Raw genomic sequence first — 27947 nt, forward strand, 5'->3', positions numbered from 1 at the left:
TACAATAACGTGCCAATTAAAAGAAATTGTAAAGATATGTTTCAAGAAGAAGAGGAACTTTGGCCCAGAAACACAGACCACTGGAGTAATTGAGCAAGAAAATAGAGAATTCTGATCTCTCGTGTTTTCTTAAAGAAATGCCACAAGTTGCTTTCTAAGTGTGTGTGTGTGGGGGGGGTTTCACCAAAAATATAAGCCCTTGGATGAGCTTTTGTCTTTTTCATTACTAAATGTTCTCTACTATACCCTGCGGAGATATATATATATATCAGCTATAAACCACCAAGACTCCAGAGCTGAAATGATAGCTTAACTTACCTATTGTTTTAAGTGTCATTTAAAATTTAGTTTCATTTAATGTGGGGAGGAATCACAAAGAAAACTTCACAAAAGAAACTGAAACACTTATATAATTAGAAATGACTTTTTCTTTTCTAGATCAAAGAAGGAATAAGAATGCTTGTAATCTTGGTACTTAAAACTTCAGCCTAAATTTCATAAATTCTGTGCGTTAAGATAAACAATGCTGAAAGGCTACCACTTATTGATTGCTAATATTATGCCAGGCATATTGCAAATATAAATTTTTCAGAGTTTCTCAACTTATTTGGCTTTCATGTATTTTGGGCCAAGTAATTGTTCTGTTCTGGAGGCTGCTGTGTACATTGCAGAATATTTAGCAGCATCATTGGCCTCTACCTGGTTGATGCCAGTAGCATCCCTTCTCAGGTGTGATAACCAACAATGCCTCATGGGGCCTAATTGCCCCTGGTTGAGAACTCTACAACCTCACCCTAACTTTAAAGAAGGTAAAATTATAATATCTTGCCAAATTCCTAAAACATGAAATTGAGAGAGATGAAATAACTTATTCAGAGACACATAGCTATTAAGTGTCAGAATCAAAACCTGAAACCTGGCTTATCTTGATGCCTGTGTGCATCATCATGACCAACAGATTCTCCTACTGAGTTCTTATTTTTGATGATGCAGTAGGAATTTATACAAGGGCAGAGATAAAAGAGAGGGGTGTTTCACAAAGAAGCCATTGTAAAACTACCCTGGAATTTCAGGTGTAGATGTTTTAGTTGGTTTCTACTACCCTACATACTCCTGGTTGTGTCTTTCTTGGCATCCATCTCAGTTCAGATTAAAGCACAGTGTGGTACTGGGGAAAAACCATGGATACAGGAGACAGCCTGTTTCTGCTGATTGGATTTGGGAAAGGGGCTTTATCTTTCTCTGACCTTTTATCCTGAGTGTGTAAATATGGACTGATGGTTCTACCTATGCAGAGAGTTTATATTGAGATGAGATGAGTCACCATGTATAAAGCATATGGGTCAGTAAATGGGTAGCACTGTAAATGTCAAATCTCAGTTTTTAAATCTTACTTGTTTTAAGCCTGTCATATTAATAAACAAGTTACTTGTAATCTATGTAAGTTTTGATTCCCTGTAAAACTAACTGGGCATTTTCTTTTGTAATAAGAGAACCCAAGTTTCAAGGGCAGAGACATATATTGTAACACTCTTTTCTCAAAAATATGCTTCATGTATTTTACCAATCCAGGTCTTGCCCATTAGGTCTCTGGGAAAACTTTGGCCCTACTTCTCAGTCTGCTGCTACAGAACTGGTTGGAGAGGCTACAGAACTTATTCATTAATTTATTCAATAATTCACCCACACAATAATTATCAGACAATTTTTATTTTCTGGATTCTATACTAAGCACTGAATGAAGATGAAGTGCGAAATTTTCTATGAAAATGTTCTGGAGAGATGTAAAGGAGTAAGTAGCCTGTTATATCCTTTTAGTGCTCTCAAATTCCAACTTGGCTAATAACATCTAGCTGTTTGGCTATAAACCCATTGCTTAACCTCTCAGCTATTTCCTCATATGTAGAAGTGACACTGTTGTACTTCTGACAATTATAGTTATGATTCTCTGACATAGCTTGAAGGAACACTTGAGAAGCTTTCATACATAGTTTAAAATTCCTTTTAAACAGGGATATTTGCAACATCACTTTTTAAAAAGCCTACTTAATTTTTTTTTCTGTTAAAGGAAAGAACATGATAGCTAAATAGATTATCTCATTAAATGCTGTGTAACCACCACTTATGGAGCTTAACACACTTCTCTATAATTACTCTTTGAACTCCACTGAAGAGCTGTGACTGCACATTGCTTGTGGCAGGCAGGTCCAAGCCTTGCCTCTCCTGGTTTGTATTTACTAACAGTTTTGTGAACTATGATTTTCATCCTGTTCACAACATCTCTGGTGTATAATTATGTGCAGCCTTCACTTGATATATGTGTATTTTTATCATATGCATAGTGACCCAGGCCAGCTCTGGATTAAAATACTACTTTCCTTACTTTGTCAGCATTTGTGTGTGGGGTTGGGAGGCAGTATCAATGAGAATGAAATCATTGCATCCATGTTGCTGGGCTTTTCCCTACCTGTGCACCCCCATATAAGTGCCAGCTCAGTCTTCCTGGGTAAGTCTATTTGTCTCTGAAACTATTGTCCATCAGACCCTCCAGGTCCTGAAGCTATGCTGCATCCTGACCCAGTCGAGTGGCACCATCAGGTTCTTTATTTTGATGTACCTATTGTGAAAGTGAATCCTGGTTTTAGTCACTAAGGGCCTTCCTCTATGAACAAGCTCCTACTTAGTGCTCAATGTATAGAAACTTCATCTCTGCCTCGATTCCCAGTTTACGAAGAACTGAAATTAAGTTTCGGATCTAGACCTTGTGTCCGAATCAACTTAGCCCACATTTATTGCTGATGATTTTCTGCCTGTTTTACGGAAGTTCAGCCCACTATTTACCTTTGCTCTCCCTCGATCTCCTACTTACCACTGCAAGTTTCTTTACCAGTGCTGCTGGAACTTTTTCAACCACTCACTCTACTCAGTTGACTCTCTGTGCCCTAATTCCTGCATGTTCCTGTTCTGCTCCATAAGCTGCTGAACCAGCCCTGGGTCAGACTCTGTGTGGGCAGCATTCACATCGGTGCAAGCTCTGCAGCAAACTCAGTGTCAACAGCAATAAGTAGGAAACTTGGGGATTGATGTCTCCACAAGGTGGAGGACCATGGGATGTCTAGAGAATTGACTAGATCAAAAGAAATAATGGAGTAACTTCAAAATATTCCTATTCAAGTTGGAATCAAGCAATAGTTTTACTATGAATTTTAACTTTCATTTGTATACAAACAAAACATGGCAGTTTACACTAGGATGATATAATGAGAATAAGGAATAGGATTTGGCGGTACGTGATTTTTACAGATGGTATGTGTTTCTTCCCAGGAAAAGGAAGAAATTACTAATTTAATTACAATGAATACTTTAGGGCTCTGAGTATCATTTGAAAAGGCATTTACTGCATATATGTAAGGTAATATTGACTAAGAAGTTCTTACCCTGAATACTTAGAGAACACTGTCCCGACAATTAATTGTTTTCATAATGGATTAATCTTTACATTTTTGTTCCCAGAGGGCTTCTTTTTGACCAAAACACACCATATTATGTAATGATGACAGGTATGACTCAGATTTTTTGGTTGAGTACAGGTCCATTATGAGACTCAATGTTCTTATTGTAGCATGTTTTTTTTGTTCTTTTTTCAATTTTTAGATAGTCCATATGACATATGAGATAGCAGTTTTGGCCCAAGCACATTTTAAAAAACTTCTGTAACATTATGTTGTAAGAACCTCATTGGGTTTTCATCACTATCTGTTGGAAAAACAAGACTCGGAAACATGAGGATTTGCCTAAAGTTACAATAATAAATGGCTGAGTCAGCATTTGAACTGTGTTCAATGGATCTGATGTTTATTATAAGCCTGTGTGTACCCTGTTCTACATTTCATCAGGAAATGGAAATAAATTATTCAGGGAAAGTCAAAGTTTCTTAAATGTCCCATTTGCTTGCCCTTTTCCTGCCAAGGTGACAGTTCTATCTCCCTTAGTGTTTTCTCCTCCATCAATACATAATTAAGGATCACCTCCTGGGTTACATGCTCTGCCAGGCACATGATGGAGTGTAAAGAAACTGGCAGCTTGGTGTCTCACTGGAGAGTCAACTTTCCCTGTAAAAATAGTTAAGATGGTAGAGTATGTTAAATGGGAGATGAAGCTGAAGCTCACTGTGCTCAGGTCTAGATGAGAAAAGGTGAAACGCAATTCAAAGTAGAAAAACCAGGATCAACACTGAAGAAGAGACTTGGGACCAAATTGGATGCCGCTCTATTATCTCACAATAGACACTTTGAAATGTGCTTCTGTACCTGTCTCAGATGCAATTTATTTTATAGTTTATCTTAAATTTGTTCTCCAACTCACTTTTAAAATAAGAAATCCATGAAAACACAGTCATGTCTGACTTGTTTACTTCTCCATCACCAATACCTATAATGTGCCTAGCATATAACAGATACTTAATAAAAACTTGGAGAAGGGGGTGGGCATGACAGACAAAAGCATTCTTCCTTCTGGTTTCTAATAACTAAAACAGCTCATATTAAGGAGTTTTACATAGTTTGATGTTTCACCTGGCCCAATGCTATATACCCTGGATATCTATTAAGTTTGTCATTTGTTATAGTGAGAAAAAAAATACAACTTTTCCCATCATCTCAGATTAAATATACTAAAATATATTTATAAAGGCCCCATATTACTATCCTAAAAATTCCATCTGTAGTTAAAATAATGTACTTAGATAAGGAAGATAGTATAGCTTATGTAAAGTAACTATAAAAATCAGCATCATTCCATAGGGTAATGTAAAAGAAATATAAGGAAAGCTATTTTTACAAAATCCTTTGCATCACAATATGTGACTGTTCAGGCATATGGGAAAGAGGTAATCATCTGCTTGTGCCTAAATGTAGAAGCATTGTGAATATGAAGTCACATTTGCACACTGTTATATTGGTGACTTATATTGTGAGAGATGGTAACTTTTTTTTTTTTTTTTTTGTATTGGTGAAAAACTCCTGGTAGATTTCCAGACAGAAGAAACATGAGACAAGTTTTGAACTTCTCTAGGTTTACATAGTGGTTGTGTTCTGAAAAAACATTCATGAATCATAAAAATGTGCAAAAAGTACTTGGTGTTCATTTACTTCACATTCCAGGCTCATATAAATGTAAACAAATTATTCATCTAGACGGGTATGTGTTGGGACATTTGAAAGCTACATGGAGCATACTGGACTCTCCTTGGCATTGTATCATATCTGCAAACCCTGACTCCCACCCACCTTATGTCAGTATAGCCCCCCATCTTTGTGGAACCAATGAGGATGCATACTGAGCAAAAATTGACAAGATCTGTGCATCTGAGGTGGTACTGTCCCTGCCCCTTTGAGAACTGTTGTTATAAGTTAGGTGCTAAATAAAATTTTTTACTCTCTGTCTTTATTTGAGGTATAGATTATGTCTCTAATATTTCAACTCACTACCTATGACACTGGTTGCCTTCAATCAATCAATCTCCTTTCATCCCATCTCTCCTCAGCCTTCATGTTGTCTTCAAAACACATCTAGCAAGAAATATCATGAGCTTTGAACCTATCCTTCCCTAAGCTTTGTCTCAAACTGCTGTCATTAAGCAATTTAATAAAATGTAATAAATTTTAGTTATCATTGACATATATTGAGACCTCATAATTTTTGACTGAGGTTCCAGCTAAGACCCTGATTAAATGTCAGACCTCTATCATGTATTTGTAAAGGAAGTGTTTTGTTATGTTAGTTGTGTTTCCAAGTAGCTTTTATATAATTTCACTCACCACCTATTACAAACTAGAACTCTTGAATTATTTAAAATCTCTGTCTTCTGTGAAATGGAAATGATAATTAGAATTAAAGTTTTTGTGACTGCAGTTATTAAATGACATAACTTCTATCTGAAGCTGTTCACCGATTCTAACAGATGCACATCTGATGGCAGTGCTTGTTACAAAAAGTCATTGCCTCTCAGTTTAGAATTGGAGAGTACTTTGGGGATGGAATATTACAAGATTTTAGTGGCTACATGCCAGGGTATGCTAAAATGCATACAATAGTCCCCACAAAAAAAGTATCTGTCCAAAATGTCAGTATTTACACATGTACACACATGCTTGTGCTCTCTCTCTCTCTCTCTCTCTCTCTCTCTCTCTCTCTCTCTCTCTCTCTTTCTCTCTCTCTCTCTCAGACACACACACACACACACACACACACACACACACACACACAAAGTCTTCAAGTAATTGTTAGTATTTGCTTTTCAGACTCTGCTTTCTTTTCTTCTTTAAGAGGAAAAATTCAGGAGGTTAACTCGAATTCACTGATTTAGTGTGTTCCTTCAGTGCAAGCCAGCCTGTACTGTCAAGTGAATATTCTGGGAAACTGATGAGAACAAGGTACATAATTTGACATGTTTATAAATTCTATCTTTTAATTTTGTGTGGCAATCTAAAAACCCATACTTTTCCATGTTCCCTTCTATATAGATTTTCTGTTTGAAACATATATGAAGCTAATTCCCTGATTCAGGTTTAGATTTGTAGATCCCAGAAAAGAAAAATGTTTTTTAGCTACTTTCTTTTACCAAGTTGAGGAAAAGAAATGAGAAGTGGAAAAAAAAATGTTGGGGGCATTTATATATGGCTCTAAACTTTAGGCTAGGAGATGGTGTTCCAGTATTGTTATTCTGTTTAGTCTTTAAATAACTTGCATTTGTGTACACATCTTCATTTTAAGTAATCTCCTCTGCCTTCATATTTGTATAAGTCAACAAGATACCCAGAGGATTGTGCAAACTCCAGTTAAATTGTAGTTTTCTGAAAAATAAAGAAAATCTCCCTGTACATATGTATTCTTCTGAAAAGAAACTGGGTGAAACATATGTAAACAATATCAGGAAAAGCCATTTGTAGAACTGGAACCACTAGTCTCTAGAAATATCTAACTTGTAAAATGCAAGGTTAGCAAATGTTAGTGCATAGCAAGTGCTGGCTATGCGTGAGGTTAAAAGCTCTTGAGGGAAGTTGTTATTTTGAGCTCCCAATTTTTCCAAGATGTCAGTAGATCCTTTCCTTGCAGAAACAGTGAGAAGCTCTTAAGAGAATGAAGGCCCATGTAGGAAGGGACCCATACCATGCATCCTGCTCAGAAATCTGTTTCCAGAAGGAAACATTGCAGGATGTCCAGTTGTACCAGGAGGAAAGGAGAGTGAGGATGATTTAATCTCTCTGGAAAGAAAGTGGGATTATCAAGTCAACTGTGGCCTCCTCTGTGCTTTATATTCCTCAGTATGATTTTGTTAATTATGTTAATAATGATGTTTTGAAGGGTGTGTTTCAGTATGAGTATGTATAAACTATGCAGCCCAATCTGTTTCTTGATGTCATTTTCTGCTTCTTGGAAACATCAGAATTGATATGAAAGGTAAGTGACTAAATTAGACACATTTGAAACCAAACACACTTTTATCCTGTTTGTTTAACTAAATCTTTACTTCAGTGCAGTACTCTGTGCCTGAATATAGTGATTTTTTTTCCTGTTTTTATTTAAACCCCAGGTGTTATTTTGGAAGTAGGAACATGCACTAAAATTTATTTATTTGTAACTTGAATGAACTGGAGAATACAGTGATAATAGTTATGTGTTTTCAGGTTGCTCTTACTCAACTCCTGCCAGCACAGTCCTGAATGCAAATCTGCTTATTATAAGTTCTAGACTTAACTATGTTTATTCCTTTGGATATATAGAACACATCTAGCATTTTCATCCTGCTCTGTTTGCTTGTTTCAGCCTCTGTAATAAGACTTGGTGCTTTTCAATAGCAGTTCTAAAATGGGTTGGACATGCCATGCTGAATTCATGGAAGTGCCTTCTCAAGAGACTTGACAGTGTTCTGGAAAATCTCTGGGAGTGGGGGCGGGGCGGGTGTGTGCCTTTTTTTATAATATCTAATTGTACATTATCTACTGATTCTTAGAAAAATAGAGCCAAAATCATCAACAATGCAGTCTGGCATCCTGACAGAGAAGGATAGACTAAAAGTAACTGACCTCAACTAGCAACTGCCTGAAAGAGAGATTGTTTAATGTGTGGCTGCTCTGAGGTTCAAAAAGACTTACTAATTCTTATTTATTATTACCTTAAAAACCTACTCTAAATTAAATAGGCATTGTGTACCAGGTTCTCCCTCAATCCTCAGATTTCTAAAGCAGCAAGATGGATTCCAGTAAATCCAGTCATCACTGAACCACAAAGGAGCAAACACATCTGTCACATATTAATCTGTCTATTAATACTTGTAGTTTTGATTCACATTGTTTAATTTTGTGATGTTTATTAAAAACAATTGTCTGGCATTCGTATGCATCTGTTAGGTTTTATTCCAACCATTGAAAAAAGTATTATATTTTTAAATAGTTTAAATTGAAATTGTTTTCCCTGTACAACTTGATCAAAGTTTTTTAATTCTTTGTTATCTTGCTATTTTTCTTATAAAGGATAGTTAAAAGTTAGCAATAATTAGTACATATAAATACTTAGAAATGATATCTGATTTATTTTTATGAAGTTTCAGATATCTTTAAATTGCCATGGAAGATTTGTTAATTCTTTCATAATAGATAATAGCCACATAATGAACAAAACAGTTGTCAGTACTAAAGGGTTAAGAAGCAAATGCATTGATTAAAACTGAAACATCTAAGGAAATCTTTTAAAGTATGCTTTGAAACAAGTGGCTTTTATATTTTCACTGAAGGAGAACGTGGTATCTGCACCATGTGTGTTATAAGCATGTTTTGGAAAGAATTTTATGAAATATTAACACATTTTGAAATAAATGAATAATTTACAAGAGTTACATGGAAAGAATTTTAAACATTTTGAGATAAGTGCATGTTTCATAAATCACAAAGGTATACGGTAGGAACCATGTTGTCTGTCTGAAAAAATGAAATCAGTACATTGTAGATTGCACAGACTTGTCAAAATGATACTCAGAAGGCTGAAAATATAAGTTTTTCAAATTTTTACTTTTTTAAACTAATGTGAGAAACATATTTTAGAAGTAGATATTATACATGTATATTTTACTAGAACTAGGGAGCAGGTCTTCATAGATTGTTATCAGTGGTTCTATTTGGATTTATATTTTTTCCTCAGCATTTGATGGAGTATTGTTCTGTTTCTCTCCATGAATATTTAACGATGTTGGATTTATATTGATGACTTTAATGCTTCAGAGTACTAAAATAGACTCTATGATATAATCTACACACTGTAATTAAAAGTTTATTCTGCCTAGTATTTGTCAATTAAAAAAGATTTATAGTATCTTGCCTAGCTTAAAGTGTTTTTAGTCCTCTATTACTAGACATAAGTGAAGGGTGTTATGATGTTGAAATGAGTAGTTATAATAAGAGATTATCATTTTGTCCTAGTTATTTTGAAATATTGGATATTCATGTTAAGATTATATTTTAAATTAGTTCATACAAGTTATTTGAAAATAATAGTATTTGCGTATTCCAACTAGAAGAGTTGACAAGCTTTTGATTGATTGATTTATTCACCAAAAATTTATTGACTTCCCAGTATATGGCGGGGACTATGTTAGACTACCAGACATTAGGAAAGGATGTCTTGTTTCTTTTTTCTAGGTAAAATTGATTTGGCTAATTGATGTGTTTAGTTCTAGAAGTCAGTATTTGGATATTCAACTTCTGGTATTCAGACTCAGCATTAAACAAAAATGTTTGTTTTTGTTATAGAATAAATTTCTAGTTGCAAATGAAAGCACTGAATTGGGAAGTTAAAGACATATTGTAACTCGATAATCACTGCCTGGTAAAGGTTGGCCAGGAGACCAGGGCTGCCTGTTTTGATTAAAAAGTATGTGAAAACGCCAACAGTAGGAAGCCATATGTATAGGAAAGTGATGAACTGTGCAGTTCTTTCTGTCTTTTTTTCTTGCTGGACAGTTTAAGCAATATTCAGCAAAAGCAAGAAGTATTTGAATTTTAATGGATTTCTGGGCCTTCAGCACAAAGTTATTTAAGTCTCCACCACCTGATACTATCTGTAGTGGATATGCTTCTTGTCATTTTTCAAAGTTCAAATCATAGTATTCAATGTTTGCCATATATTTTACACCTCCCTTCTGAAATTATATTGATTGAAGTCAGTATAGTTTTCAAACTGCTTAAACCATTTTACCTATTTGGTTGGTTTCCATATAATTATATGTAAGTAAAAATTCCAACATATTGGGACACAGGTAGACTCTAAGTTAACAGCTAAATGAGTGTCTCGGTTCATACAGACACTGTTAAATATGACTTTAGTGGGGTTGCTTCCCCACATCCAGACTGAAGAAGTGTGATAGTTCATAATAATCTATATGACAGCTTTTTCTGATGTGTGCTTTGGGAAACTAGGCTAATAGGCCTTATGCACACAATACTGAATCTCTCTAGAAGTAAATTTGAGAATTACTGGGATGAACAGAAATATACGGTTTATTTATTTCAAGTTGTCCTGACATCTTCAATTTGTACCAGTGCATTGTGCATTAGTAAATGAGAGGTATAAGTGTTTAAAACTTATCAAGAACTCCTTGACAAAAATAACTCTTCTTAGTACCCATGCTCACAGTGTGAACTTATGTTTCTAGTGTCCTATGAAGTGTCCAAACTTGTGGTCAAGGATTCCTTGACAACTCTCATGAGTAATGTGCCTTGGGGGTAACTTTAGGAAGTGCTGCCTGAAGATGGCAGCCCCATAGGTTCCCAAGTTTAAGTGATTTTTCCAAACTCTAGAATTACTACATCAGATCAGAGTAATTTTCATGCAGTTTTAGCCTCTGAGGTTATTATGTCCAAGTAGATGTGACTTGTAGAAATTTAAAAACATACAGATGAAGAGAACAGCCATTTAATAATTGTATTATTATTATAACCGAAATAATCATACTTTATAAGTATATATGTGCCTTTTTTCCTCCTAAATGCTTTATAACTTTTTGAGCCACTTGATTCTTAAACAAATTCATGTGGAAAAATCCACTTCTCATGATGCTTCTAATTAATGTGTGAGGAAGCAGGATAATTTGGGGAGGTTCATAAACATTTTGAGTGTTCACATCAAGTTTGCATTCCATTGCCCATATGTGATCTATTAATGTTGGTTTTCTAGGATAATACTGTACATTGCACACCTAAGAATTAGGATCTAGGTCAGGGATCAGCAAACAATGACTGAGGATTAGGCAAACTTTAACGTGTAAGCCAAATCTGGGCCACTGCTTATAACTTTTTAAATAAAGTTTTATTGGAACAAAACCATAAACATTTGTTCATGTATTGTTTGTGATTGCTTTCATACTACAATAACATAGTTAAATAGTTACAAGCAGAGATGATATGGCCTGTAAACATTAAAATCTTTACTAACTGATATGGCTTGTAAACATTAAAATTTGTACTGTCTGGTTCTTTCTAGAAAAGTTTCCAAACCCTCATTAGATCATGGCCTGCACTAAAGATAGGTATTAGAATGCTGTTTACATCACACTGTTTATATAATATGTGAAGAGCAACAGAAAACATGATGTAATTCCCTCAAAATGAATCCTTCATTTGTCCTGTGAGTGTAAGTGGCACTCATCTGTTAATTTATACGCATCCCTATGCATTAATTTAGGGCTTTAGCACTACAGTACTTGCTGAGTCTCCATCCTTCAGGCAAGGGTTATCTAATCATTGCTGCTAGAGGCTTTAATCAAGTCCTTCTTATAGAAAACAAACAAATGATTAGCCTTTACAGTATAGGCATAAACAGGAATTTGACTCATGAATTTCCTAATTATACTGAACCATTTTGGAAATCAGTTGGCATTCAAATTCTTGCTGTTACTCAGTATACAATTTACTTTTGCCAGATAGAATTACTATGTAGGATAAGAAAATTTTTAAATATGTCAAGATTAAAATTCATTTTCACTTAAGTATTTCCCCCCATTTGCTCATAGAAAATGAGTTCATGGAAGTAAGGAAATAATTGGATGTCTGTTATCTGTAATTTATACGATTTGCACTAATTTACAATAATGCTAGGAAGTAGGTTTCATTTTCTTTACTTTAGAGATAGGCACTCTTTGAGTCTCACAGTGTGAAATGACCTGCCCATTGTCACATTAGAATGTAGCTTGTGCAGGAATCCAATTGGGACTCTGAATCTCTAGGCATAGCTTTGACTTCCTTGCACAAGAGAATTATAACTTATTCTCCATAATTTCTGTAACCAGTGCCTAAAATGGATTGGCTCTTCTTGGGTTTCTTTCTTCCCCTAAATGTGCTTTTAGTTGTGCATAACAAATGGCAGGCTAAATACACATTCTTGGTTGTATCACCAGATTATTCTGTTTACTGTTTTAGCCAAGTGGAAAATCAATTCTGAAGTAAGATCCACAAGTTCCTTTTTAATTCTGTCTGAACAAAAAACAACCAAACCCTGCACATTTTGAATGCTGAAGCCAATTTTGATTTTATCGGAGGTGCAGAGGTGGCTCTTCATTTTGACTCCTCTCCACTCCATTCCAGCATTTGTCAGAAATCAAATGCCAAAGCCTTCCACAAAGGAACTGTCCTAAGGAGTTGTGTCGAAGAATTAGAAAAACGTACCCCCAGGAAATTCTTTCCTTTTTACTAACATGTTCTATGTGCCTCTGCAGCATATATTGTATTCTGAGGTATTTTTTTTTTTTCACATTACATTTGCCATTTGTGTGGAAGACTGATCTGGGCCACGTCATTAACCTTCTTTTTATTTTACCAAAGCTGTTTCACAAACAGAAATTCTTACAGGGATGGATTGCTTCTAATCCAGATCTTTATGAGGCCTGTAGAATATTTCCTAGGATAAAGTTCTAGATACAAACAGTTACAATGAGAAGGTTAGGCTTGGTTTAGGGTCACAATCAGTTCCTTGATTTGAGGGAACATTTCTATCATGAGAGAAGTTTCTATTGGATAGCACTGGCCTTGAAAGAAACATATTATTGTTATTACCAAAATATGTCTGCTTGCTAGAAGCACTCATGTATTAGCTTAATCACTCTGGGCCATTGTTTTTTCATTTGTAAAATGAGATTATACATAAACTGTCTCTATTTGAGATATGCAAAATTTTAATTTGTTAGGTTTTTTGAACTTGCAAATTCCATTATATGTAGTTTCAGAGGTTCTTTGGAGTGAGTGGATTGTTTCTGATTACTTTTCCCCTTATCTTTCAGTCTGCTAATAAGAAAGAGTTCCTGTTTTTCATCTAAAATATATGTGAAAAGAAAAAAAAATTAACCAAGTTTGGATTACTAGCCTTAGTTAAGGAATATGTAACTTTAATCTGGTTTATTGTTTGGCCTACTTTCTAAGTAATTTGCTTTTCTTTTTAATATTTATATGTTTTAGCTGTTGATAGACATTTTTAATTAATTAATTTATTTGTTCATATGTAGTGCTCAGAAGCAAACCCAGTGCCTCACACATGCTAGGCAAGCACTCTACCACTGAGCCACAACACCAGCCTGCAATTTGGTTGTTTTTAATTACTGTTCCTTTTGGAGTTATTTTCACAGTTGTGACCCAGAAGTCACTTAAACCAAAGTTATATTGTGTTACATGCATTTGGGCCTTTTATTTTGTTATCAATTAAACATGATGATTTTCACTGCAGTTTTAAAATTCTAAAACTCTTTCTAAATATCATTGCACTTTAAGTTTATTGATTGTAAAAAGATAAATGCTGTCAGAATCTTGGGAGCCAAAAGTAGTATTAAACAATAAATAGGAAATAACCCCATTGCATCAATATGTATTCAAAGCCAGTGTGCATTTAGTAATGCCTTAATTGGGGAGTCACTTAAAAATGTAACTGATAGTTATATAATCCTATACAATAAATGATTCAATTGTTTCTGTGTGTCCAAAATAACTATGAAATGAGTAATTCTAATTATTGTACATACCTACTAGAACCAGAAGGTATTTGTCATATTTACCAGATTTACATTCCTGAAAGGAGTATTTTAAAGTGATTAAAGAAAACTTTAAATTATGTATTTTTCTTGTACATAATAGATATGCTTATTTTGAATCATTTTAATTGGGTGGGACATTTAAGTTTACTGTCTACATATCAAATCCCATGGTGAACAATAAAAATAAAACTGATTAAATATAGAGACCAAAATGCAAAGAATGCCATTTTAAATAACTTTTGGATTTTTTGAGGCTTACAAAAGAAAATTGATAGGAAAGGTAAAACTGTTGAGATCATCATAAAATGTTGCTAACCTAATTGTGATAAAGATTTGCATTCCATCCAACACATATCTCATTATAATTATTTAAATAAAAGATTAAAATTATGCAAAATCATTTTGAATCTAACTTCATTAAAATAATTTAATTTGCTAAAAGTAATTGTTTTATTGATCTTTTACTAAATATATCATAAAATGAAAGAATTACTTTCAAGAAATATTGCTGGTATTTCACAGAAAATGATTTTTAAAAGAAGCTTCATGATAGGTCATATAAATTTAATGGAGTTACCTTAATTTAAATTCTTTTCTTTCATAATAATTTTCTTCCTGCAAATATACCATTAAGACTTTAGGGTACATGTGCCTAATTAGAAATTTGCTAAACTTAGAAAATAAAGAGGAAAGATTATTAGAATTTGGATCCAGAGACCTGATTTTACCAGTTAGTCAATCATTCTTCATTTAGTCCCTCATATTTACTACTTACCATGTGGTAAATTTGTGTTTTCCCCAAATTATGTGTCCAGTAGTGAGTGTTCCATATTTCTGACCCAACAATATGACTTAACAAGATTCATTGTGGCAAGGAAATTCCACCTATGAAATATTCTAGTTCCCATCCCACTGCTGGTTTCATAGAAGCCAAACAAAAGATTAAGATAGGAAATTAATAACTCATAAAACACACTTGTTGGGCAGCTCCTACATATATACAGTGTATTGAAAGCTAAACCAAAGAGGGATAGCCAATGTACATGCTCATATACAGCTTGCAATTTGTATAAGTAAGCAATGATTACAATAATATCCTGGCTAACACCGTTAAACAGCTATTTTCTGTATATAAAATGCCTTGTAAGTAGCCATTATTGAGCAAGTGGCTCTACATTCTTTGTAGTAAGTGAAAGTGACTCTATGGAACAACTTAAATGTTTATCAAACAGGAAAAATTTTTATGTTTATAAAATGTACCCAGATTCTTTAAACTGATAGTGGACACTGGAAGTTTTCTAAGTTCAGGCTCCTTACCCCCTTCTAGATCGTTTTCAAAGATAATGTGATAAAGTATTAAAATACTGTTTAATAGGATCTTGCGTAGGATCTGCAAGAATTTTTCCTTTCTGAGATTGGATGTTTTTTTGACCCTCATAATTCATTCAAATTTTTTTCTTCTCATACTTATATTTCATGTACATTTATAAACTTCAATTTATTTTGTTTTACTAGGCCCACTTAAAATGATAACATTTACTATCTCAGTCAAACTAAAATAGTCTTCACACTGCTCTAAGAGAAGAATGTTATTAAAAAAAGTGTTTTTTTCAGTATTTCAAAAAACAATGACTTTTAAAACCTTTTTTTCTACATGTCTTCTCAATGGGTAGATGTTTTTCCATGGATATTTTGAACATAATTTACTTCATATAAGTATGAGATACCCATTGCCTAACTAGGTAGTGCTGTGAGCTGTTTATTAGCACTATCATCCAATCCATATACTATAATAACATCAGAAATGTATGAAGTTGTATGTCATATTATTTTATGTACAGATGAATTTTCCCTAGTAGTTTTAGATCTTAAATAGTGCTGACTTAATATGTTGACTTTGGTTTTCCCACATATATTTTCTTCTGTGGAACAAAGAAAAATATCTTGTTATTTTTTATGAATCTCTTCCCAGCTATTTTAACACCAGAGGTTGGGCTATATGTCAAGTGACCTCAGTATCCTTTGGAGATCATCTGTACTTCTTAATACTTAGTTTATTCATTGAAAAAGAGCCTTGTGCTTGGGACATCTGGATTAATACTATTCTGTAGGTAATTGAGATTATTCATATATTTTTATACACATTCTGATATTGTCTCATTTCTGTTAGTATTTAACAATGGAGATTAAATGTCACTAACTTATGAAAAGGGCATTTTTCTGTAACTAGGGAAGAACATTTAATTTTAGGAACAGGCCTATATTCTTTAAATCCTGAACATAGACTTGATGGGTCTACTTAAAAAATTTACTGTATAGCTTGTTTATTCTTCATGTGAAACTTTTAAATTCATCAATCCATCTCCTAATGGCTTTGTCACTTTTTATTCCTTTACCATCCCACAATTAATATTTTCATATCCAAGGTTATTTCTCTATTCTTCCTATTCACACTTTTTATTTGATGCATTTTTTTTTCCATAGATTAGCCCCATTGCAAGCTTTCAGACTTTATCGAGTGAATTAAAGGTTTGAGCTGCTCCTTATGTCCTTTTATTCTTCTGAGTCTCTGCTGTGTTTCACTTCTACAGAAACATTGATTCCTTCTTGTGCTACTTGGTTTATCATCAGATGGTGTAATGCTCCAGATGAGCCCCATCTGATAAAAAGGGATGCCCTTGGCTTATTCTGCAAGAGAATTATCTCTTCAGAATTATCTCTTATCTCTGCAAGAGAATTGTTGTAAAAGATAGTGGGAGGGAGAGTACTCTTTACTAACTTTAAAACCATTGATGTTATTGAACTATTATTTTAAAAATATTGTCATAGACTGAAGGTGAAAACAATAATATTGAATGACCTAATGAGGAACCCTGAGAGAAGGTGGGAGGGGAGTATGAATAAGAAGGTTTTCTATTTCTAAATTGAATTTACTTAAAAATCAAAATATATTCAACAATTTGTCATTATGTGTGATATTTAAGGAAAAAGTTTTATGTTGAAAGCAGTAATAATTGTCCAGAGTTTGAATTAATCAAAGGCATGTTAAAATGAATCTAAATTTTTATAAAGGTCCTTTGCGAATTATTGTTATTTACAAATTAAAATGCAACTGTTAAACAGTTCCCCACATAGCACAAATGCAATAACCACATATAATCTAAATTATGTTCCATTTAAATAAATGATAGACAAGTTTATATAATTTATTTAATGCCTATCATCATTAGACTAACAGTTTTAGTGGGGTAAAGTAGTAGTTATATTATTGATAATAATATCAAAATGTATATTATAAATAGCTTTCTTATTCTACTCATGCTAACTTTTTTAGAAGAAAAAATATTTTTATTGAGGAAAAAAGCAAACCTACATACAGGTTTGTGTCAGCTGGCACAAATGGCAACAGGAGTTTTTGTTTTGGTGGTTATTACTTTTTTGGGGGAGTGGTGGTGGTGATGGTGGTGGTGGTGGTGGTGGTGGTGATGGTGGTGGTAGTGATTGGAGATTAGAAAGGAGTTTGTGAATTGAAGTAGTTATGGTATCATTGTATTGCCAAACATTTTTAAGAAACATGTAATGATTCATAACTTGATGAGATTATTTTGGAAATTTTTAGTTTTGAAGTTGTTTGTGTCCAAAGAATGCAGATTTTCAATAATCATAGGAAGCAGTGTACAAAATGTCAAGAAATAATTAGGTATATCATCTTCCTATTATGCCATTTAAAGAAAATAAAATGAACTGCTAGAATGATGGAATTAATACTTCAAGATACTTTATAAGATCATAAAAACAAAATTCTCTTTATATTTATGCATGTTTTATTAAGCAGTGCCTGACCATTTCAGGAAAACGTTAGATAAGGAATTATAAGGCTACCTTGAAACCTTGTATTTGTGGTGATTTGATTTCATCAGTCAGTAAATCAACATAAAGGATAGATTATTAGATTATTCAAGCTTATGTCTCCCTCCTCTGTGTGGACTGGTATTCACATGGGTTAGTCCTAGTCATTAGCTGATATTAGCTCAAACAACTATATATACAAATGACATCTTCAAAGATAAATAAATGGTTGCACCTATGAACAGATTATTTTCCTCTTAGTTCATAATATGAAAGAGTTGATTTTAAAAAGAAAACTGGACAATGTATTTAGGTTTTTTTTTTTTCCTACTTGGGTATTGATTCAACTTTTAAAAGATCTGAGTTAACCACTCTGATCCCAGGAGATTTACTGTTCGGCAAGTATGTAAAGAGAATAAATGTAGTATTTTTTGTCAGATTTGCATTTCACAACAAAAATGAAAGAATGAATACCCTTTATGTGGCAAATTTATAATATATTGCCTTACTTATGAAAATATTTGGCTAAAAATGAGAGCCTCTTTTCTTTCAGATATTTTAAAAGAGAAAAAAATTTATGGGCTGTGAATAAAATGAATAATTTCTTTAAAATTTTAAAGACACTAGGAATTTATGGAATATTTCTCTTTTAGTTTTAGCTGTTAGAAATGAGTAGACACATTTATAGATATTGGCCTCATGTTTACTGTAAAAGTCCAACAAAACTTTTCTAGACCTGATTTTTTGTGGAAATAATTCTTTCTAATAATATAAATCAGACGACTGTTAATTTTTTCCAGTAAAGGATTTTTTTAACTTTATGGAATTAACAAGTATATGCAAATTCAAAAATACTTTCCTCAAACCTTTTCTGTCTTCTTGAAACTGTATCAATGAAATATTTCATACTTCTTACAGTCTTCTTACTCATTTATTCTGTTGTCTTGAAAATACTGATGATAACAGATATTTTGGTAATAGGTCCAGGAACATAATCCAACTTAGTTGACACTCCAGCATTACCTTTTGGAATTCAAATTCATCACGTTCATTTTTTTTTTCTTTTTTGAAGTCCTTGAAATCCAAAGAAACCCAGGCCAGGAGCCTTGAAACATTTTATAAACCCACAGGGAATCTTTTACAATCTATTGGGCAACTCGACTTTGCTAAGCTAACTAACGAAATAATGCAAAGATTAAATGTGATAATATTTATGAGGCCACATTGAGAATGTCAAGACTACCTAAGTATTGATACATTATGTTTTATTCTCATCTGTCTGGAATATGTGGAAGAAGTTACTTCAGGTCTTCATACACTTAATCACATGTTATTAAAAAAATTATATTCACTTTGATTGTTTTCTTCTTTCCATGGACTGATTCTAAAGAATACAACAATGGTAGAGCTTATCTTGATGTTGCTAGGTTATTTTTAGGAAGTAGAGAACAGCAATTTCTAGAAAAACTACCAACTTACAAACAACAGATTTCACTGTGTAATATAGTTCATATTTTTACCTGAAAACAGTAATTTCATTTGGGTCAACCTCAAGTGGTATTGCACTAAGTGATTTCAGTCTTGGAACCAGAAGAATTCTTTAGGACACTCTTCCTCCTATATAAATACTTATGATGAAAAAATATACTAAATATTTTAAATAAGTAGTACTTTAATCAAACCTGAGAATTCTTGGAAATTTTTAACTTTGTCTAATTTATTTTACAATGACAACAAAAAGGCCTATTTCATTTAAAATGCTTTTCACTGACTTCTACAAAATTTAAAACTTATTAATCATAAACTATGAAACATGCAAGTATCTTGAGTTAGTTTTACATACTAAATATAAGAAACTAAAAGCTCTGAAGTACTGAAAAATCCTGTAAGATGCAGTGCATTTTTTCTTTCAAGCTATTTGTTACATATGCAAAAGTCTTACTAAATTGAAGATGATATATGAAATATTTTTATTTTGAAATAAAATTTCATTTTTCCTTAGATATAAGAATGTATGGTTGACAGGTTAATCATATGATATAAAGTTTTATTTTCTGTACAGGACATGTAAATTTAATTTAGCATTAAATTTAGGACTTCTTTTTATAATATAGTTTAGTCATATTTTATACAAGTTTCTCTGAATTTTTTCACAATATACTTTTGCTTTTAGCTAGAAAAATTAATATGTTTTGGATTGGTCTAAGACCCTAAGCATGAATAAATTCAAAACTTTTTGAGTTTTTTTTTTAAACCTCTGTAGTAAACTGATTTGTGAAACAAAAATATGGAAAAGTAGTAAATGTTTGGCACTTCTTCCAAATGAAGGATCACTGATCTCCTTTGGTGGGAATTTAGTTACTCTCCATCTGAATGATGGAGAAACTAGGACACCCTGCAAAATGTTCTCTGCTGTTAACAGCAGAGGATGTCTACCATTCATCTGATCACAAAGAAATTCACATCTGAGTGTTGACCTACCCAGATAACAGTTAGAAGTTTGATAGATTGGGCAGGTTGGCAGGGATGTATTTAAATTTACCTCTCTCCTCCCGCCAATGCCAACCCCAGAACTTCACTGTTCTACTTTTTAAAATATACTTACTACAAGCTCTTGCAAAGTCAAGTACTATTCACCTGACCCAGGTTTCTTTGGAGAGTTGTGTAGCAGTGATTGAACTCATTTGGGAGAATATATGGCACTCCGCTCATTGTTGTCTGTCAATTCCATATCAGAAAGCATTCATTTTTCAGCAGGCAATAAAAACAAACTGGAGTGATATGAGTACACACATCATAGACTGAGCTTGTCACCATTTTACATCCACTGTTAAATGCAGATGCTCTTTCCCTAGGTCCAACTATTGAAATAAATATAGAAGTGTTAACGCTCAAGGTTTAGCTGGAACTGAAGCTTTAAAAGTGAAACAAATTCTTAAAATCCTTGTAGAAGCCCCTCATGGAAATATGAATTATAGTTTATGTGAATCATTCCTTGTATATTGTAATATGTTGACTAATTAATAATTATTAAATTCCATCAGATTCATTAACTGTAAAATTGAATATTAAGCCAGATGGCCTTCCTTCCTTTATTCGTCTAGCCATGAACACCATCACTCCACCACCATCACCCCCAGCCTTTTTTTTTTCTTTTTTCTCTCTTTTCCTCCCTTTCTCTCTGTTTCCCTTCTTTTGGGAAATCATTAGTAATAAGTTGTAACACAAGTATTCCTGTAAAAAAAAAATATTTCTAGGGAAGAATGTTTTTAGAGTTCCAGTTGTGAAGCCAGGACCATCTCTGCTGCTGCAGTTGGTTTAGAATTACCGACTCCTTCTCCTTCTTCTTCTGAGCAGTGAGGAGGGAAAGAAGTAAGCTGGCTGCTCCAATTGGCTCCCCAGGCCCTACTACTGGTGGGGAGTGCCTCAGAATCTCATTTAGGTGGATTTGGAACAAGGAACTGAGGCCGTCTGTTAAAAATCATTTTTGAAACTAGCCAAATTCCTGCTCAGGGCTGTTTCTTTCCTCCCTTAAGTCTCCATAATGGACCTTTATGCTTCGTTTTCTGTTTGAACCTCCTCTTGCTTCTGGCCAGTGTTTCTCTTCCTCTGGATGACTGCAGCATAAATCCACAGTCTCAATGATTTCCTCCATTTCCCAGTCCTTGAAGCATCCCCAGACCACTGAGTTTTTTTTTTTTTTTTTTAAGGCTTTCACTGCTAACACTAAAAGAAAAAATAAAGTAAAACAAAGCTTCATCCTGTACCACCATGGGAACCAGACTCTGCTACACTGGCATTTAATCCCCCAAATGAGGGATAAGAAGTCATGGGAGGGCCTTAAAAAGACTATAGAAGCTAGCAAGTTTGAAATGTGGAAAAGGCCATAAAACCTTATTTATTTCCACCACCAGGTTTGTTGCTATATATCCCATCTTGGAGAGATGGGATCCTGGTGACAAGTCACCTGCAGTGGTAGCAGTTTTGATGCAGGAGAGAGGGAGTCAAAATGAAGGGAGCCTGTCACAGTCAATAGGCCAAACAGGAGGGTAAAGAAAGGTGAGGGGAAGAATGCCCAACTGGTGAGGGACAGCTTGGGAATGTTGGCCATAGCATACAAGATGACCATTTCTGTACGTTTGGATGAAGGGTTTCATATTGCTAAACATAAACACTGAATATATTAAAAAGAGTTATTTATGACATTTTATTTCAGACTTTAATTTGATCGATGGTCATTATTACTTTTTTAAAAATTTTCTTTATATTGAAACAAGTGAATTTGTTTTCTTATTCATTTTTCTTTTCCTAGAAGCATATAATTAAGATTATGTGCCAAGAACACTGTCATGATAAACTTAAATTACTGTCTTGTGTTTTTATAAGCTGAGGGGCGGGTGAAAAGAAAAAAAAATGTTATGTAGATACAGTTTTGCAGTAATTTAAAGATAACAATTTAACCATGTGCCTGTGTGCTGCTCTCTTTGATGTCAGCACAAAGCCATTCTATAGAACGTGACTGATAATCTAGTGTCTATTTCCCATCTTTGTGATGGAAGCATATTTTATATGAAAGAAAAATAAAACTTAAAGTAGATTTTTTCCCCATGAGCTTTGGAGTCATTGATTTTATAATAAAAAGAAAACAAGGGTATGCTCTCTATAGGTTGTCATAGTTTAGTTGATTACTAAGGGACCCACCAATCATGTGCTCACTGAGGACTAGGTGAGCAGAATTAAGAAGCCAGGGTTTTCTGCAAATAAAGAGATTTTTTTTTCCTAACTTGACATTGTTCACAGGTAAGGCCAGACGGATTGCTTTCTACCTTACATTAAACCAAAATATATTGCTTTCCCCTTATCCCCCAGCATGCCAGAATTCAGCGCCTCTCTCTTGCTGTTCAAAACCAAAATAGCATTTGGTTGCATAACAATGTACAAACACAAGCAGAAGTGGATGTGATGAGAAGAACTATTCTCTACTAACTTGTTATTCATTGTTTAGTCTAAAAACAAACTAGAAGGAAGGAGAGAAAGAATTATTCTTGGGGAGTGGCTATAAATGTTACTAGGGCCAGTTATGATGGTGTCCAAATTCTGAAATAGTGCTAGGGTTATCGAGTTTTAAATCTAAAGCCAAAAAATGGAGACCAAAATGGGTAGAATAGAATTAAATGAGGAAGGAATTGTTTTTAATCCTGCAACTGAGTAGGAAAATATATGGGAACTCAAGAAAAGTCAGTTCCAAGCCAGGTTTCTTTTCTTCTTCTTCTTCTCCTCCTCCTCCTTCCTTTTACTCTAATATTTTTATTTAAAAAAATCTAAATCTTCCCAGATAGACCATTTTTCTGAACATGGTCAAGTCAGGATCTTCGCACATCTGGCATGACTTGGATTTACATGCAGGAAGTCCTACTAATTAAGTCTCTTTTTCTGAATTATAAGTCAAGGGAAGCTGGTGGGCAGGGCAGGATCAATAGCACCACCTGTGGGCCTGTGCCTTAGTTATCTCTCTTCAGGGGCTATCAATGACCTTGACTTGATGAGTATAGTTTCTCTTCTAATATCCTATTTAGCACATCTCTAAAATGGGTGCTGTCTGAACCTGTTTTGTTTTTCAATTTTTATTTTTCTTCTACTAGAGTTTTATGCAGTTCTTTGCCAAACCCCTACTGTGACTTTGCTACCCACAATGGTATTTGCCAACCTTTTGCTTACAGAAACTAAATGATGTAATAGAATTGGACAGACTCTCTTATCCCTACATTCTCCTCAGAATTTCCAGATTTTATTGCCAAATTTTATTATTTTACTATAAATTTTAAATAATCTTTTTAAAAGCATCTTAAAGAAAAAATATAATTTTAAAAGGCAGTTAATGGGAAACTAAACTGTATCTTAAACATTGAAATTGTATTATTTCCAATATAAATTGATAAAATGAATTGTTAATATTTATGCTTATCTTACGTTAAAGTTGCTATTGAAAAGTAACAACTTCAGTCTAATTCCTTATTTGAGAGACTGGAAGCCAAAAACAAATTAGAAGTAAATATTACCAAATATTCAAATCACTTTTTTTGCTATTTCTTTCAAGTAAATTCTGGAAAACCAATTACTGTGTAAAGACATTATGTCCACATTAGTTACCAAGTCTCTATCATAAACTAACACTACATCAATAAATGTGTCTGTGTTGATACTTTGGTTTCCTGATAATATAGTTTAGACAAAATTAATGATTTTTAATTCATTCATAACAGTGCCCTTTAACAAAGTTATTCATTGAATGTAATGAAATGATGTATTTATACTTTTTACTCTCAAATTTCTATACTTTTTGTTGTTTTATTATTAGAAACACTGTTGCTCAAATACCACTTTAGAAAATACAGTCAATTAAGCAAAATATCATGATGAGACTAGAATGTCCATGTGTGTATAATTAACTATTGAAACTTTTTTGATAAGTACTGAAACCTTGCTCTTGTCCTATACCCCTAAGACAGCTGCCCCTTCCATGTCTAGTACAATTGCCAGTCTGAGTTTTAAAAAGACTTGAATTGTCTAGTAGGTACTAGTAACAGTTGAAACCCCATGTACTTATATATGGATTATGTGTAGGAAACATACACATAATCTGCTTTTATATGTGTTTGTAAATATACCCACATATATACACATAGAAATATGAATACATATACTATATATCTATTATATAGGTATATGGAAATACAAGGGAAGAGTTTGCCTAATTTTGTTTTAGCTTAACTACATTGATAATCTCATCCTAAATAGAATTACAGAGCAATTAAAACTTGATCAGCTTTGCCTGATGGATAGCTTCCTCATGAGCTTCCCTTGAAATGGTCATTGTTTTACTCAGCAACTTAGAAAGTTAACATTTTAATAAATTATAGTAAACTGCCATCCTTTGCAATAAAATGACTATGCTCTAATAATAAACTGTGCATTTTAGTTGCATACATTTGCATTGTATTGTTTTAAGAAAATCAGTTGAGTTACTAGAAATACTAGAAGGCAGCAGTGCCTAAAGGATAATATATCTAGTAGAACTGGAGTAACTTCAGGTGAAATTTCCAGTGGACTTTTTCTTTTATCCAGGTCCCAATCAATAGATAGAAATAGGACCTTTTAGAATTGCTAAAATATAAAAAAGCTTTTAAAAATAATTGTTTAGAATGTCCCTGTCAGCGACATGTAATAACCGTAATGCGTGCTTTACAGTGGGCAGTGAAATGCTTTTAAAAAAACCCTTTGTTCAGGACATGGCAGTAATCCTGAAATCTTGTCTCACAACCTGTAAATGCTGCCAGTGGGAGGGAACCCGCTCCCCTGTGACTTTGTTTCCCCCTGGAATGGTAGTGATGGAGCACTTGCATGATGTGTTTGGTGCCTTGCATGAGGAAGACATGCAAAGGCAAGGTCCAGTCTGCATGCTGCTTAATCAATGTTTTTCCTTTTCTCTCCTCCTTGTCATGTGCTTTCAGAAGACAACAATGTGGAAGGTGGGTGCTTTCTACCTTATTTTCCAACTCTCATTTGCCTTTTATTTCTTAGTATTAATAGAGTATGCCTCGAATGTCCACGGTAAGTTGAACTTCCTTCTGAACGTTGGTTGGTGTCTGGGTTATGTATCACTTTTCATATAGAACACACACACACACTCCCATGCCCATCAGCCCCGAGAATACGGAACACCCTCAGTCTTGAGTCCAACCTTTGATGGATTTCAGCATCCCACATGAACCTGAGGATGCTTACTGCAGTGTTCTATATGGAAAAATGATACAGTGCTACTTCTTTTTATTTTAGAAGAGAAAGCATTTCTTTGCAGTTTCAAAACACAGTGCATGACCCTTTCTTCATTTTTTAATCTTGATCAAAATGATTTCTTCTTTTCTGTTGGAAATGTTTAGCATTGTATCATTTCAAGTCCATTGTTTTGTTTCAAATGTTTTGACTTATAAACAGAACACAGAATAAAATACTGACTATAAGTAAGAGGCATAAGTGTAGATTAAAAATAAGTCATTGGCCAATGGAAATGAAAGCCCACAGCACTCTGATGTCAATGTTGGTAAGTATATTTGTCATATTCTGTGTCTGTGGAAACTATTTTATTCAAGTTTTCTTAAATTTTCTATATCAAGGATTTTTCAGAAACTTATGCATTTTCCTGTAGAGTCCTGGAGAGATAGTTCAATATTTTTTATTTTAAAAGAACATCAATTATCAGTGTACTTCTGACCAAAGCTTCAAAAGATAAGCATACAAAAAAGAACTAGGTATAGCAAAAGAATTGTGAAAGGGAAGGTTTTATCTTACATACATTACATCATTTTATATAGTCACAGCATTAACAGTCCTTGCATAAGTAGTTAATTAATATTTACATATTAGAAGACAGTATTTAGCTTATTTTGCTATTATATTTTGAAATAGTCATTCTGTAAAAATATGAACATCACTACAGAAGAAAGGATTTCTTACAAAAAGACTCCCCATCCAAATTTACCAACAAATACCCATTAACTTACCAACTTTTTGTTTCCAAAAAATAACTCTTCATGGTAACACAAAATTGATCAGTAGCAGGGTTCAACATCATATTTGTGTTTCTTTCATGGACAGAATTATAGTTGATGCTGAATATTTGTTTTGTTTTTTAAACTTCAAAGAGATTGTACATACATCACACTTTTCTAAGTGTTGAATCAGCATTTGGCTTCTGTTTTTTTGTCATATAATTTTAATTGCATGTGAGAATACACTTGATAAAGATGACATTACCCTGAAGGCCTGATATCTTTTAAAATTGGTCTCATTTATATTGTGCACATGAATCGAGTTTGAAAGTCATTTCTAAATGATATCTTTTCAACCCTTTTTGCATATTTTTAACCATTTTGTAAAATGTTCCATGGTTTTGGTTTTTTTTTTTTCCTCTTTAAATCTAATTGCATTCCAAGGGGCTTTAAAATCAGCCTACTTAGCATGAAAGCCTCTCCTCAGATACACATGTTCCCTACAAAGACTTGATAAGATTCTCATGGTAGGCCATAAACAGGTGTAATAAAGTTTATTCAATCCTAATTTTAACATCCCTGTTTATAATGTGACTTTGAGAATGTGGCTGAGCTCCTCTTAGAGGCAATCTTAGGGGAAATTTTTTCCTCTTAGAGGAAATCTCACAAGGGAATGTGAATACTTTGGGGATTTGTTAAATACCACTCTGAGAAATCTCTAAATTTATTTTCTAAAGGTTAGAGCCTTTAAAATTATCATAGATAATTCCAGGATTTAATCTATAAAAAACATTATTATGAAACATGATTAGTAGTTTTAAAAGTAAAGTTAAGTGAAAACTTATAGAACCTGGACAAATCAGTCATTCTTCTTCACTGTATACAACATGAATCATCAGCAGATCATAAATTGTAATCTTCTGTGTGAAGATTTTTTGTTAAAAATCACTCAAGAAACACAGCGACTATATAGTGCAGCATATGCCAGTGTTTAAATTGCAGTTCTAGAACTCTTTGCCCCCAATGCATTCCAACCAGAGGTTGAAAGAATACCAAACTAATGTATTAATGATTTCCATATTATATTTTGACTATAAGATAATTTATAATTATATTTTCCCTACAAGGATGTTTGACTATAACTAAAATTTTATGAAACTACAGATTACATTTAGTTTGGTGCAATTAATTCATAATGTTATATAGTTCAAAATAGTTTCAAGTATTTTTGAGATAGCACTAGGAATTGAAAATAAAAATGTTACATTTATTGTATGTATCTTATATTGCTCCAACATTTTCCAAAATTCTTGAAATATACATTGATTATAAATAGCTTTATTTTTGAATTTAGAGTAAAGAACTAAGATTTATGTCTTTCATTAAAAAGTAGTGTCTTAATGAAAGAAATATTTCAAAGAGCATTTGCAATATTCTTGAAAAGAAAAAGGAGTTATCTTCAATCTTAATTTCACTGT

The 27947-nt window shown here is 33.4% G+C and overlaps 1 protein-coding gene across 13 annotated transcripts in view; it reads left to right on the plus strand.

Moving 5' to 3' along the window:
* The window catches only part of NRXN1 (neurexin 1), a gene marked incomplete at its 3' end in the record, with an annotated part of 1087855 nt that overhangs the window by 78855 nt on the left and 981053 nt on the right, over positions 1 to 27947 (plus strand). For 6 of the 13 annotated variants that reach the window (XM_081265427.1, XM_081265433.1, XM_081265434.1 and 3 more), the window contains exon 3: positions 25432 to 25449. The exons of the other annotated variants lie outside the window; for them this stretch is intronic. In XM_081265427.1, the coding sequence (XP_081121553.1) occupies positions 25432 to 25449 (18 nt within the window). The remainder of the gene's footprint in view (positions 1 to 25431; positions 25450 to 27947) is intronic. 13 annotated transcript variants of the gene reach the window in all.

Source organism: Spermophilus citellus (assembly GCF_964194105.1).
Source record: "Spermophilus citellus genome assembly, chromosome: 13".
In the NCBI taxonomy this organism is placed as follows: domain Eukaryota; kingdom Metazoa; phylum Chordata; class Mammalia; order Rodentia; family Sciuridae; genus Spermophilus; species Spermophilus citellus.